Genomic DNA, 13,084 nt, shown 5'->3' on the forward strand with positions numbered 1-13,084 from the left:
TCCCGACACAGAGTGACACCGGGGGCATCCGGGCAAATGCTGGCAGACGTGACCCGGTAATCCAAGATGCTGTGACCATATACCGGCGGAGAGCAACAGAAACAGTTCTAGTGGTGGGGGGTGTTTCTGAGTCGGGGGCCCATCATAGAAGCATATTTAAAGGCAATAAAGACTCTCTGGTCTGAGAGACGTACAGTGTCCTTAATGAGACTGACTGACTGACTGGAGACTTAATTGCTTGATTAATTAGACCAATTTGTGTTCGCTGATATTCGCCGGAGTACAGTAGGCCTAATTAACCTATTGACAATAATGTCTGATTGTTGATTGAAATTCACTTTTTAATTTATTGGAGACCATTTGTATGGGATGTTGGAATAAAATCCTCCTCCCACACATCATTGTATTGATTAGGAAGAAAGGAGGGGGGGAAACTTCAAGTTGTATAGGGTAGTATTGATTAGGAAGGGTACTATCTATCTATCTCTCTCTCATATATATATATATATATATATATAGTAGGCTAGTAGTGACAACACTGTTTAACAATGGGCAACAAACCCGGTATTTGCGGGATATAGCCGGCCTAAGCAATCCCCCATGGTGTCTTTATGTCGCATGCAACTTCTAGGCCTACATTAGAATCATAATACATTGTTACACTGTTTCTTCTATGCCAACGCTTTTAGCGTTCCTCGACCATTCGGCCTCCGAGGAGCGACCACCAGTCATCGGCGTCGCAGGTCAGACCACAGAACACCGGTTTTCCTCGAGGGCGTCCGTCCCCTCCCCACGGGGCCATATCACTCAGGTAGGCTAGCTACCCCATAGCCTACCAATAGGATAGAGAATATTAATCTGTTAACATTCGCCCGCTTTTACAAAACAAACGCACACTGACTGCCCGATATCGATATTGCACACGTGTAGCATTCATCAAAGGGTTGATAGTTGGTTGATGATGTGCGCCTTCAAAAATTCACTTATCTTCTTGCTTGGCACCCAAAAGCCCTGTAGTGGGGGCCATTGATTTACTTTGCGTTGTCTTTCAATTTAGAGCTTTTAATCTTGTGCTTTCAGATCCCTTTCTCCTCCAATTTCATGTCTATAATATGTGTTGGTTGGATTCTGCTATAAAACAATGCTTGGACTGACATGATTGTTATAGCCATAGAGATCCTATTAAAAATGTGTATTCTAGCCAATTCCTAATTGTAGCACTCTGACGTCAGAAATAACTCAGGACGTTTTATCTGCGGTAGCTACTATCAAATCAGTTTAGGGCTAGGCTAATGTCATTCCACATTCAATTGCAGACACAATGAACATGCTACAATAGGCCCACTGTAGCCCCTATATTTTGACCATCACTAGTTTTAGTCAGTTTAAATTCCACCGTTGAATTTATCATTTCAATTATTGAATGTTTGCAAGGTAATAGCATAGGGTGAAGGTAGGTGTCCATTCAAGGATGAATCCCGATTTCAACTGTTCCGGGCAGATGGCAGACAGCATGTATGGCGTTGTGTGGGCGAGCGGTTTGCTGATGTCAACGTTGTGAATAGAGCGCTCAATTGTGGCGGTGGGGTTATGTATGGGCAGGCATAAGCTACGGACACAATAGCATTATCGATGGCAATTTAAATGCACAGAGGGTATGTTCCTCTCCCCCTTCCACAACACATATCAACCTCAATTTACAGTCTTTGCAAGTAACCTATATAAATTCTAATCTAGCTCTTCTGAAAGATCCCCAAAAAGAACGCCAACAAAATCTTAAATGGACTGCCTGTGTAAACAGCCTGGCAGACATGTCTTAATAGGAACACTAGATCAGTCAAGAGTAATTGAAGAACAAATACATGATTAGTCTACATGGCTTTTATTAAATCAGTGACTGTTAAGCATCTACGAGGATCCCCTCAGGAATGAGCTCAGGTTTTAGAAACAGTCCCTCTGTAGCTTCTGAGTGAGCGGAATGACGGCAGCCATTTCAGGATTCCACCTGCTTCTCCTGGTCAATGACTGTAGGTAAGAATTGTGGATTCACAGTGGACATCAATAGAGAATTGTGACATCAATGCGAGAAGATTAGTAGCCACCTCAAAATCACCCAAAGTCAAGGTAGTGCACCCTTCAGTGTCTTATTTCAAGGTCTAGTACAGCCATGGTTGTGTTGTAGCCATCAGATTTATTTAATAAATCCAGTGGTCACTAAGGCATTCTACTCACCCTCTTTGGTAGGTAGAGTGTTCTTTTCCTCAGTCTCGGTCTTCTTCAGTTTGGTCTTGTCGAATTGAGCGATTTCACTCACATCTGGTTTGTCTGCCATTGTTGACTTGGATTTCTAATGATTACAAACAGCGGCGTTAGATAATGTGGATATGCCATTGGCTGTTTATGAAGGGATTGGATGTAGAGTATTAGGCTTAACGTTTTACTAAAGTTATGCGCCTGCTGACAGTCTCTAAAACAGTAAAATATAAGTTATTGAAACTCAAGATGCCTACCTTGACCCTCCACCGGTAACGCACCACACAAACTGGTTTGTAAATAAGGAAGGAATGAACACATTCATTTCCTGAATATATTTATGAGAATGGAAACGAACATGATTACTAGCAGGAGGGACCTTCTAATTTTCTGAGTGGTGGCACCTGTGTTCATTCATCTGTTTGACATCAAATTAGCATAATTGGATCGGCTACTGTGGAATGCTGAACAAAGTGAGCACCCAACTGTAGGATTTTAAATGAACAGAAAAACTGTTCTGTCACCTGTCATTTATTGTAAAAACTATATGGACCATGCCACTTTTTCTAAAGCTAATTTGATTCGACTTGACGGTTTTATTTACATCAAAATTCAAAAGATGAATAATAAAGCTTCACGTGTCTTTAAAAATTACCAGAGCCAATCAGAAGCCACGCCTGGAGCAGAGTTGGTTCGGATCCGTGACGCGGCTGAATGCGGAAAGAACAGAACGGGAGATTCCGTGTGAGAGCAGAAAGTCAAGATGTAAGGGCGACCAAAACCATCCCTTGTTAAGTGTAAAACCCTATTAAAATAATTCCTATGCATCTCCATTTGGTACAATGAATGTAACTGTGTGATTTAGGGACTGTTGTGTTTAAAACGGCGGCATGGAACATTCATTCATTCATTCAGAGCCTGTTTTGTTGTTTGTTTTTTCTCACTGTCAATATAACAACAATACTGTATTTACAGCGTAACCTGTATGCAGTCATAACAGCATGGCCTGTCGTCATATTGCTGGCATTGACATGTCTTGTATGTCACTGGCTTCACTGTAGAATATTTGGCTACATGTCGTGTGGATAGCCAGCAGTAAGAGTAGCCAACAAAAATCTAGCTAGCTGACCAAAGATGGTATATAGCTACCAAAGATGGTATATAGCTACTGTATCAGCTTGTCAGTATTGTGACCATGATGGTAATAAAGCTTGGCTACAGTAACTACTGTCCATCATTTGGCCTTATCTAGGCAGTTGATTATCTAGGCTGTGGGCTACACCTCTAGTCCGTTGAGTACTTCAGCAATAATGTACAGGGTGTCAAACTGCACAATTACCTCCTGGTCAGTGATGACAGGGTCTATGTTAGCCAGCAGGTCCGACCCGCTTGCTTACAGCTCCACTAGGGTCGGACAGACTTCCCGTGTAGACTAAGACACCGCAGAGCCTGTCCGACCCTAGTGGAGCTCTAAGCCAGCGGGTCTGATCGGCTGACTGTGTGTCAGAGATTATAGGCCTATTTTAGAGCAGGACAGAATAACTGGTAGAATAATAGCCTGTAGTTAAATACAGCACAGTATGTATCCCTTATGTTATCTGGCTAGGTGTGTTTGTGTTTGTGTCTGTGTGTGTGTGTGAGAGAGACATTCGATGAACATTTGTTTGTCTCTTTTATCATTGTTTGGACAGGTCTAACAGGCTGTAGTGTGTATGTGTGTGTGTGTGTGTAGTGAAGCACTTTTGCATGCAGTCACAGGCCACAGATCTTGGCTGGCTCTCTCTCCTCTCTCCAGTGTTTTTCCACTGTGCATGCGGAGCGTGGCGTGATGTTTACAGAGACACAGACACTGCTGCAGTGTGTGTGTGTCTCGCCCAATGCAAATCCTTTGATGAAGTCTCAAAGACCCCCCCCCCCCTTCCTTATTAACCCTTCAGGACTGTCTAGGGGGAGTTTAAGCATCTGTTGTGTTCTGTTCTGGAATTAGCAGAACTTTGTGATGTCATTAGACAGAATTGATTGGAATGTTCCACATAAAGACAGCATACTGTTTGGTATTTATCTGTCCATGTGCCTTCCAACTAGTCAACTAATGATCACGCTGTTGATTAGTTTAACCAGGTCTGTTAGCGCTGGGCTAGAACAAAACAGTGTGGTTCTCTGGGTTCAAGGTTGAAGAAGAATGAAATGACATTCTTACATAGGCCTGACTGCAGTTTGGTCCATTTTCACATGTTGTTTTAATTGTACCCCTCCTGTAGGCCAATCGAAGATTATCAGATGGTTCAAAACAATAGTCCTCTGTTTCTCCACCTCAGCTCTGAGCCCACAAACACACACACACACTGAGTGATTGATGCCGTATGTATGACCTACTTGGATATCAGCAGTGGAGAAAATAACTGTCTGATAGCAACCTGTTTACAGAGAATACAGAGAGAGTATCTGGTGTTCCAAGGTCAATCCGATTTTATTTATAAAGCCCTTTTTACATCAGCAGATGGTTACATAGGTCATAGGTTACAGAATACAGAGAGAGTATGTGGTGTTCCAAGGTCATAGGTTACAGAATACAGAGAGAGTATCTGGTGTTCCAAGGTCATAGGTTACAGAGAATACAGAGAGAGTATGTGGTGTTCCAAGGTCATAGGTTACAGAATACAGAGAGAGTATGTGGTGTTCCAAGGTCATAAGTTACAGAGAATACAGAGAGAGTATCTGGTGTTCCAAGGTCATAGGTTACAGAGAATACAGAGAGAGTATGTGGTGTTCCAAGGTCATAGGTTACAGAATACAGAGAGAGTATGTGGTGTTCCAAGGTCATAAGTTACAGAGAATACAGAGAGAGTATATGGTGTTCCAAGGTCATAGGTTACAGAATACAGAGAGAGTATGTGGTGTTCCAAGGTCATAGGTTACAGAATACAGAGAGAGTATGTGGTGTTCCAAGGTCATAGGTTACAGAATACAGAGAGAGTATCTGGTGTTCCAAGGTCATAGGTTACAGAATACAGAGAGAGTATGTGGTGTTCCAAGGTCATAGGTTACAGAATACAGAGAGAGTATGTGGTGTTCCAAGGTCATAGGTTACAGAGAATACAGAGAGAGTATGTGGTGTTCCAAGGTCATAGGTTACAGAATACAGAGAGAGTATCTGGTGTTCCAAGGTCATAGGTTACAGAGAATACAGAGAGAGTATCTGGAGTGCAAAGATCATAGTCTACAGAAAACAGAGAGAGTATCTGGCGTGCCAAGATCATAGTCTACAGAAAACAGAGAGAGTATCTGGCGTACCAAGATCATAGTCTACAGAAAACAGAGAGTATCTGGCGTGCCAAGATCATAGTCTACAGAAAACAGAGAGAGTATCTGGCGTGCCAAGATCATAGTCTACAGATAACAGAGAGAGTATCTGGCGTGCCAAGATCATAATCTACAGAAAACAGAGAGAGTATCTGGCATGCCAAGATCATAGTCTACAGAAAACAGAGAGAGTATCTGGCATGCCAAGATCATAGTCTACAGAAAACAGAGAGAGTATCTGGCGTGCCAAGATCATAGTCTACAGAAAACAGAGAGAGTATCTGGCGGGCCAAGATCATAGGCTAGGCCCTGACATATGCATGAATGATCAGTGTGTACGTAGCATATATACAGGTGTGTTGAGACACGTGTGTGTTAAGTGCATATTGTACACGTGCATATGTATGTGTGTGTGTGTGTGTGTGTGTGTGACTAGAAATCAAAGGAGGTTGGTGGCACCTTTAATTGGGGAGGATGGGCTCGTGGTAATGACTGGAGCGGAATTAGTGGAATGGTGTCAAATACATCAAACATGGTTCCCATGTGTTTGATGCCATTCCATTTGCTCTGTTCCAGCCATTATTATGAGCTGTCCTCCCGTCAGCAGCCTCCTGTGGTAGAAATGCAAGTCAGGGCATCACTGACAGGAAGAAGGACTGGGGAGGTGGGTGTCTCAGCCTGCTTTCTGGGTTGTTTACCACTTCCTTCTATCTAGGCTACCTTCAGTTCCATCTAAATATCTGCTCTTCTATCTCATTTGTCTATATGTCTGTCCCCCTGTTAATCTCAACCTGTGTCTGTCCCCCTGTTAATCTCAACCTGTGTCTGTCCCCCTGTTAATCCCAACATGTGTCTGTCCCCCTGTTAATCCCAACCTGTGTCTGTCCCCCTGTTAATCTCAACCTGTGTCTGTCCCCCTGTTAATCCCAACATGTGTCTGTCCCCCTGTTAATCCCAACCTGTGTCTGTCCCCCTGTTAATCTCAACCTGTGTCTGTCCCCATGTTAATCTCAACCTGTGTCTGTCCCCCTGTTAATCCCAACATGTGTCTGTCCCCCTGTTAATCCCAACCTGTGTCTGTCCCCCTGTTAATCTCAACCTGTGTCTGTCCCCCTGTTAATCTCAACCTGTGTCTGTCCCCCTGTTAATCTCAACATGTGTCTGTCCCCCTGTTAATCCCAACATGTGTCTGTCCCCCTGTTAATCCCAACATGTGTCTGTCCCCCTGTTAATCCCAACCTGTGTCTGTCCCCCTGTTAATCTCAACCTGTGTCTGTCCCCCTGTTAATCTCAACCTGTGTCTGTCCCCCTGTTAATCTCAACATGTGTCTGTCCCCCTGTTAATCCCAACATGTGTCTGTCCCCCTGTTAATCCCAACCTGTGTCTGTCCCCTGTTAATCTCAACCTGTGTCTGTCCCCCTGTTAATCTCAACCTGTGTCTGTCCCCCTGTTAATCTCAACCTGTGTCTGTCCCCCTGTTAATCCCAACCTGTGTCTGTCCCCCTGTTAATCTCAACCTGTGTCTGTCCCCCTGTTAATCTCAACCTGTGTCTGTCCCCCCTGTTAATCTCAACCTGTGTCTGTCCCCCTGTTAATCTCAACCTGTGTCTGTCCCCCTGTTAATCCCAACCTGTGTCTGTCCCCCTGTTAATCTCAACCTGTGTCTGTCACCCTGTTAATCTCAACCTGTGTCTGTCCCCCTGTTAATCCCAACATGTGTCTGTCCCCCTGTTAATCCCAACCTGTGTCTGTCCCCCTGTTAATCTCAACCTGTGTCTGTCCCCTTGTTAATCCCAACCTGTGTCTGTTCCCCTGTTAATCCCAACCTGTGTCTGTCCCCCTGTTAATCTCAACCTGTGTCTGTCCCCCTGTTAATCCCAACCTGTGTCTGTCCCCCTGTTAATCTCAACCTGTGTCTGTCCCCCTGTTAATCCCAACCTGTGTCTGTCCCCCTGTTAATCCCAACCTGTGTCTGTCCCCCTGTTAATCTCAACCTGTGTCTGTCCCTGTTAATCTCAACCTGTGTCTGTCCCCCTGTTAATCTCAACCATAGCTGTGTCAGTGTTCTACATGTAACTGTATGATTTTCTGAAATGAGGACTATATTTTGGCACCAGAGTGCTGCTGTCTGTTCTGCTGCTGTTGAATGGGGCCCATTTTCCTGTCCTCCTCCACCCTCCTCCTCCTCCTCCTCCCTCTTCCTCTCCCCCTCCTCTCTTTCCCCTGCCCCTCTCTCCTCCCTCTTCCTCTCCTCCTCTCCATCCTCCTCCTCTCCTCCCTCCTCCTCCTATCTGGTGTGGTTAGTTAGACTACAGACAGTAACTCTTCCTGGTGTGGTTAGTTAGACTACAGACAGTAACTCTACCTGGTGTGGTTAGTTAGACTACAGACAGTAACTCTTCCTGGTGTAGTTAGTTATACAGACAGTAACTCTACCTGGTGTGGTTAGTTAGACTACAGACAGTAACTCTACCTGGTGTGGTTAGTTAGACTACAGACAGTAACTCTTCCTGGTGTAGTTAGTTATACAGACAGTAACTCTACCTGGTGTGGTTAGTTAGACTACAGACAGTAACTCTACCTGGTGTGGTTAGTTATACAGACAGTAACTCTACCTGGTGTGGTTAGTTATACAGACAGTAACTCTACCTGGTGTGGTTAGTTAGACTACAGACAGTAACTCTACCTGGTGTGGTTAGTTATACAGACAGTAACTCTTCCTGGTGTAGTTAGTTATACAGACAGTAACTCTTCCTGGTGTGGTTAGTTAGACTACAGACAGTAACTCTACCTGGTGTGGTTAGTTAGACTACAGACAGTAACTCTTCCTGGTGTGGTTAGTTAGACTACAGAGTAACTCTTCCTGGTGTGGTTAGTTAGACTACAGACAGTAACTCTACCTGGTGTGGTTAGTTAGACTACAGAGTAACTCTTCCTGGTGTGGTTAGTTATACAGACAGTAACTCTTCCTGGTGTGGTTAGTTAGACTACAGACAGTAACTCTTCCTGGTGTGGTTAGTTAGACTACAGACAGTAACTCTACCTGGTGTGGTTAGTTAGACTACAGAGTAACTCTTCCTGGTGTGGTTAGTTATACAGACAGTAACTCTTCCTGGTGTGGTTAGTTAGACTACAGACAGTAACTCTTCCTGGTGTGGTTAGTTAGACTACAGAGTAACTCTTCCTGGTGTGGTTAGTTAGACTACAGACAGTAACTCTACCTGGTGTGGTTAGTTAGACTACAGAGTAACTCTTCCTGGTGTGGTTAGTTAGACTACAGACAGTAACTCTACCTGGTGTGGTTAGTTAGACTACAGACAGTAACTCTACCTGATGTGGTCAGTTAGACTACAGACAGTAACTCTACCTGGTGTGGTTAGTTAGACTACAGACAGTAACTCTTCCTGGTGTGGTTAGTTAGACTACAGAGTAACTCTTCCTGGTGTGGTTAGTTAGACTACAGACAGTAACTCTTCCTGGTGTAGTTAGTTATACAGACAGTAACTCTACCTGGTGTGGTTAGTTAGACTACAGACAGTAACTCTACCTGGTGTGGTTAGTTAGACTACAGACAGTAACTTCCTGGTGTAGTTAGTTATACAGACAGTAACTCTACCTGGTGTGGTTAGTTAGACTACAGAGTAACTCTTCCTGGTGTAGTTAGTTAGACTACAGACAGTAACTCTACCTGGTGTGGTTAGTTAGACTACAGAGTAACTCTTCCTGGTGTAGTTAGTTAGACTACAGACAGTAACTCTACCTGGTGTGGTTAGTTAGACTACAGACAGTAACTCTACCTGGTGTGGTTAGTTAGACTACAGACAGTAACTCTACCTGGTGTGGTTAGTTAGACTACAGACAGTAACTCTTCCTGGTGTGGTTAGTTAGACTACAGACAGTAACTCTACCTGGTGTGGTTAGTTAGACTACAGACAGTAACTCTACCTGGTGTGGTTAGTTATACAGACAGTAACTCTTCCTGGTGTAGTTAGTTATACAGACAGTAACTCTACCTGGTGTGGTTAGTTAGACTACAGACAGTAACTTCCTGGTGTAGTTAGTTATACAGACAGTAACTCTACCTGGTGTGGTTAGTTAGACTACAGAGTAACTCTTCCTGGTGTAGTTAGTTAGACTACAGACAGTAACTCTACCTGGTGTGGTTAGTTAGACTACAGAGTAACTCTTCCTGGTGTAGTTAGTTAGACTACAGACAGTAACTCTACCTGGTGTGGTTAGTTAGACTACAGACAGTAACTCTACCTGGTGTGGTTAGTTAGACTACAGACAGTAACTCTACCTGGTGTGGTTAGTTAGACTACAGACAGTAACTCTTCCTGGTGTGGTTAGTTAGACTACAGAGTAACTCTTCCTGGTGTGGTTAGTTAGACTACAGACAGTAACTCTACCTGGTGTGGTTAGTTAGACTACAGACAGTAACTCTTCCTGGTGTGGTTAGTTAGACTACAGACAGTAACTCTACCTGGTGTAGTTAGTTATACAGACAGTAACTCTTCCTGGTGTAGTTAGTTATACAGACAGTAACTCTACCTGATGTGGTTAGTTAGACTACAGAGTAACTCTTCCTGGTGTAGTTAGTTAGACTACAGAGTAACTCTTCCTGGTGTGGTTAGTTATACAGACATAAACTCTTCCTGGTGTGGTTAGTTAGACTACAGACAGTAACTCTTCCTGGTGTGGTTAGTTATACAGACAGTAACTCTACCTGGTGTGGTTAGTTAGACTACAGACAGTAACTCTTCCTGGTGTGGTTAGTTATACAGACAGTAACTCTACCTGGTGTGGTTAGTTAGACTACAGACAGTAACTCTACCTGGTGTGGTTAGTTAGACTACAGAGTAACTCTTCCTGGTGTGGTTAGTTATACAGACATAAACTCTTCCTGGTGTGGTTAGTTAGACTACAGACAGTAACTCTACCTGGTGTGGTTAGTTATACAGACAGTAACTCTACCTGGTGTGGTTAGTTAGACTACAGACAGTAACTCTACCTGGTGTGGTTAGTTAGACTACAGACAGTAACTCTACCTGGTGTGGTTAGTTATACAGACAGTAACTCTACCTGGTGTGGTTAGTTATACAGACAGTAACTCTACCTGGTGTGGTTAGTTATACAGACAGTAACTCTACCTGGTGTGGTTAGTTATACAGACAGTAACTCTACCTGGTGTGGTTAGTTAGACTACAGACAGTAACTCTTCCTGGTGTGGTTAGTTATACAGACAGTAACTCTACCTGGTGTGGTTAGTTATACAGACAGTAACTCTACTTGGTGTGGTTAGTTAGACTACAGAGTAACTCTTCCTGGTGTGGTTAGTTAGACTACAGACAGTAACTCTACCTGGTGTGGTTAGTTATACAGACAGTAACTCTTCCTGGTGTGGTTAGTATACAGACAGTAACTCTACCTGGTGTGGTTAGTTATACAGACAGTAACTCTACCTGGTGTGGTTAGTTAGACTACAGACAGTAACTCTTCCTGGTGTGGTTAGTTAGACTACAGACAGTAACTCTTCCTGGTGTAGTTAGTTATACAGACAGTAACTCTACCTGGTGTGGTTGGTTAGACTACAGACAGTAACTCTACCTGGTGTGGTTAGTTAGACTACAGACAGTAACTCTACCTGGTGTGGTTAGTTATTTTGTCAGATAGGATTACAAGGCTTGATAAAAATTTACAAATACTGTCAAAAACTTAGTAGAATGACCATGTGGGGTCTGTAAACAGTGGCAAGAATACAATCATCCAGGGAGTCTTTTGCCTTAGGCATGGTGTAGTACCTCAAAGGAGGACAGGTCAGTAGCAGCAGTGGGTTTAAAACAGAGTCCAGCCTTGTGTATGATGGCTGTCCCACCACCTCTTCCTTATTCACCAGATATCTGTGTGGTTGAAAAGCCCATTGGAAATGCCTCATTTAGAGACCAACACAGCGTTAGACATATACTCATCAGGTCTCAGCCAGGTCTCTGTTAAACTGATCATATCTATCTTACTGTCAGTAATACCAGGTCTCTGTTAAACTGATCATATCTATCTTACTGTCAGTAATACAAGGTCTCTGTTAAACTGATCATATCTATCTTACTGTCAGTAATACCAGGTCTCTGTTAAACTGATCATATCTATCTTACTGTCAGTAATACCAGGTCTCTGTTAAACTGATCATATCTATCTTACTGTCAGTAATACCAGGTCTCTGTTAAACTGATCATATCTATCTTACTGTCAGTAATAAGTTCATTTATAAGTGCAGCTTGAGGAGTGAGAGATCTAATATTCAATAGGCCAAGTCTGAGAAATACTTTAGGGCGCCTGTAGCTGAGATGTGATGAGTTTGTCTGGCAATGAGATTCCTCCCGTTTGATCCAGGCTGTGTTTGTAGTGTTTCTAGTCGGGGCCTGACAGGTTGGATGGAATGAGATTCCTCCCATTTGATCCAGGCTGTGTTTGTAGTGTTTCTAGTCGGGGCCTGACAGGGTGGACAGGTTGGATGGAATGAATAAATGGATGCAAAGGGACAATGTTGCTGGAGAGTACACTGGGTCCTCTGCAGATTGGATGTATCCCATCCCTTTTAAAGAAAGCGGGTCTCTCCCAGAACAGATCAAAGTTGTCCCAAAACAAAACACCTCCCACAGCTCAGAGCCTTTAGCCAGATATTGAAGTTATCGATACGGCTGAAGCATCCAAGCCCCGTCCGGTACCAGGGAATAAGGCCGGAGATTATTATGTTGTTCCCTGTGCTTTTTTTAGGTGCTGGAAGCGGTTTGACAGCTGCAGATCCGGGTCTGATGGAAGCGGGAGTAGCCGTGGCGTCTCCCTTTCTCTCCCACCTTCCTCCAGTACCGCTCCGCTGGATGAGGGGGTAGAGCAGGCAGCCTGTGGCGGGTGTGAAGGCCTGATCGACTTGTTCAGCTGGGCTAGAATGGATCCTTCCCCACGCCACTATAGCTGAGGAGCCCAGCCTGATGGAGGCGTGGTGCTTGGCCTGGTCGTTCAGGATGGTGGTCTCAAACGCCTCCTGTAATCGGGTAGTTTACTTTAGTGAGGCTAGGCCTTCCTGGAGCTCCTAGTGAAGCTGAATCATACAACCTTTTAAGCCACTGTCACGAATTCAGCCGAGGCTGCTCCTCCTCCTTGCTCGGGCAGGCTTTGGCGTTCGTCGTCACCGGAGTACTAGCTGCCACCGATCTATGTTTCTGTGTTCTACTTGTTTTGTCTATATTGCACACACCTGGTTCCAATTACGATAATTGTCCCTATTTTACCCTCTGGTTCCCTCATGGTGTTGTGCGTGATTGTTCGTTGTTTTGTTGTCATTGACATGTGAGTCGGTATTATCTTCCCTGCATGGAAGATATGTTTATTTACTTTTGACAAGTAAAGTACGTCGTTGACTAAAGTTCTGTGTCCTGCGCCTGACTCCGTCCTACCGCTACACACCGACGCATGACAGCCACAAATGTCTTTGCAACATCAATGAAGTTGTACAAAACAGTTCCCCAA

The 13,084-nt window shown here is 44.0% G+C and overlaps 1 protein-coding gene and 1 long non-coding RNA gene across 2 annotated transcripts; one reads left to right on the forward strand and one right to left on the reverse strand.

The window, feature by feature from the left end:
* Positions 1 to 1,866: 1,866 nt before the first annotated feature.
* Positions 1,867 to 2,617, reverse strand: LOC121564121 (thymosin beta-b). The gene is made up of 3 exons (XM_041875627.2): positions 2,511 to 2,617; positions 2,233 to 2,347; positions 1,867 to 2,025 (listed from the first exon to the last, which is right to left on the reverse strand). The coding sequence occupies exons 2-3, from the start codon at positions 2,330 to 2,332 to the stop codon at positions 1,994 to 1,996; spliced, it is 132 nt and encodes a 43-aa protein (XP_041731561.1). The 5' UTR covers positions 2,333 to 2,347; positions 2,511 to 2,617; the 3' UTR covers positions 1,867 to 1,993.
* A 338-nt stretch (positions 2,618 to 2,955) lies between these two features.
* LOC123486848 lies at positions 2,956 to 12,980 on the forward strand. Its single transcript, XR_006659549.1, has 2 exons — positions 2,956 to 3,018; positions 12,332 to 12,980. It is a non-coding gene; the product is annotated as an uncharacterized LOC123486848 (long non-coding RNA).
* The last annotated feature ends 104 nt before the right edge of the window (positions 12,981 to 13,084 follow it).

This window comes from Coregonus clupeaformis, unplaced genomic scaffold (genome assembly GCF_020615455.1).
Source record: "Coregonus clupeaformis isolate EN_2021a unplaced genomic scaffold, ASM2061545v1 scaf1339, whole genome shotgun sequence".
In the NCBI taxonomy this organism is placed as follows: domain Eukaryota; kingdom Metazoa; phylum Chordata; class Actinopteri; order Salmoniformes; family Salmonidae; genus Coregonus; species Coregonus clupeaformis.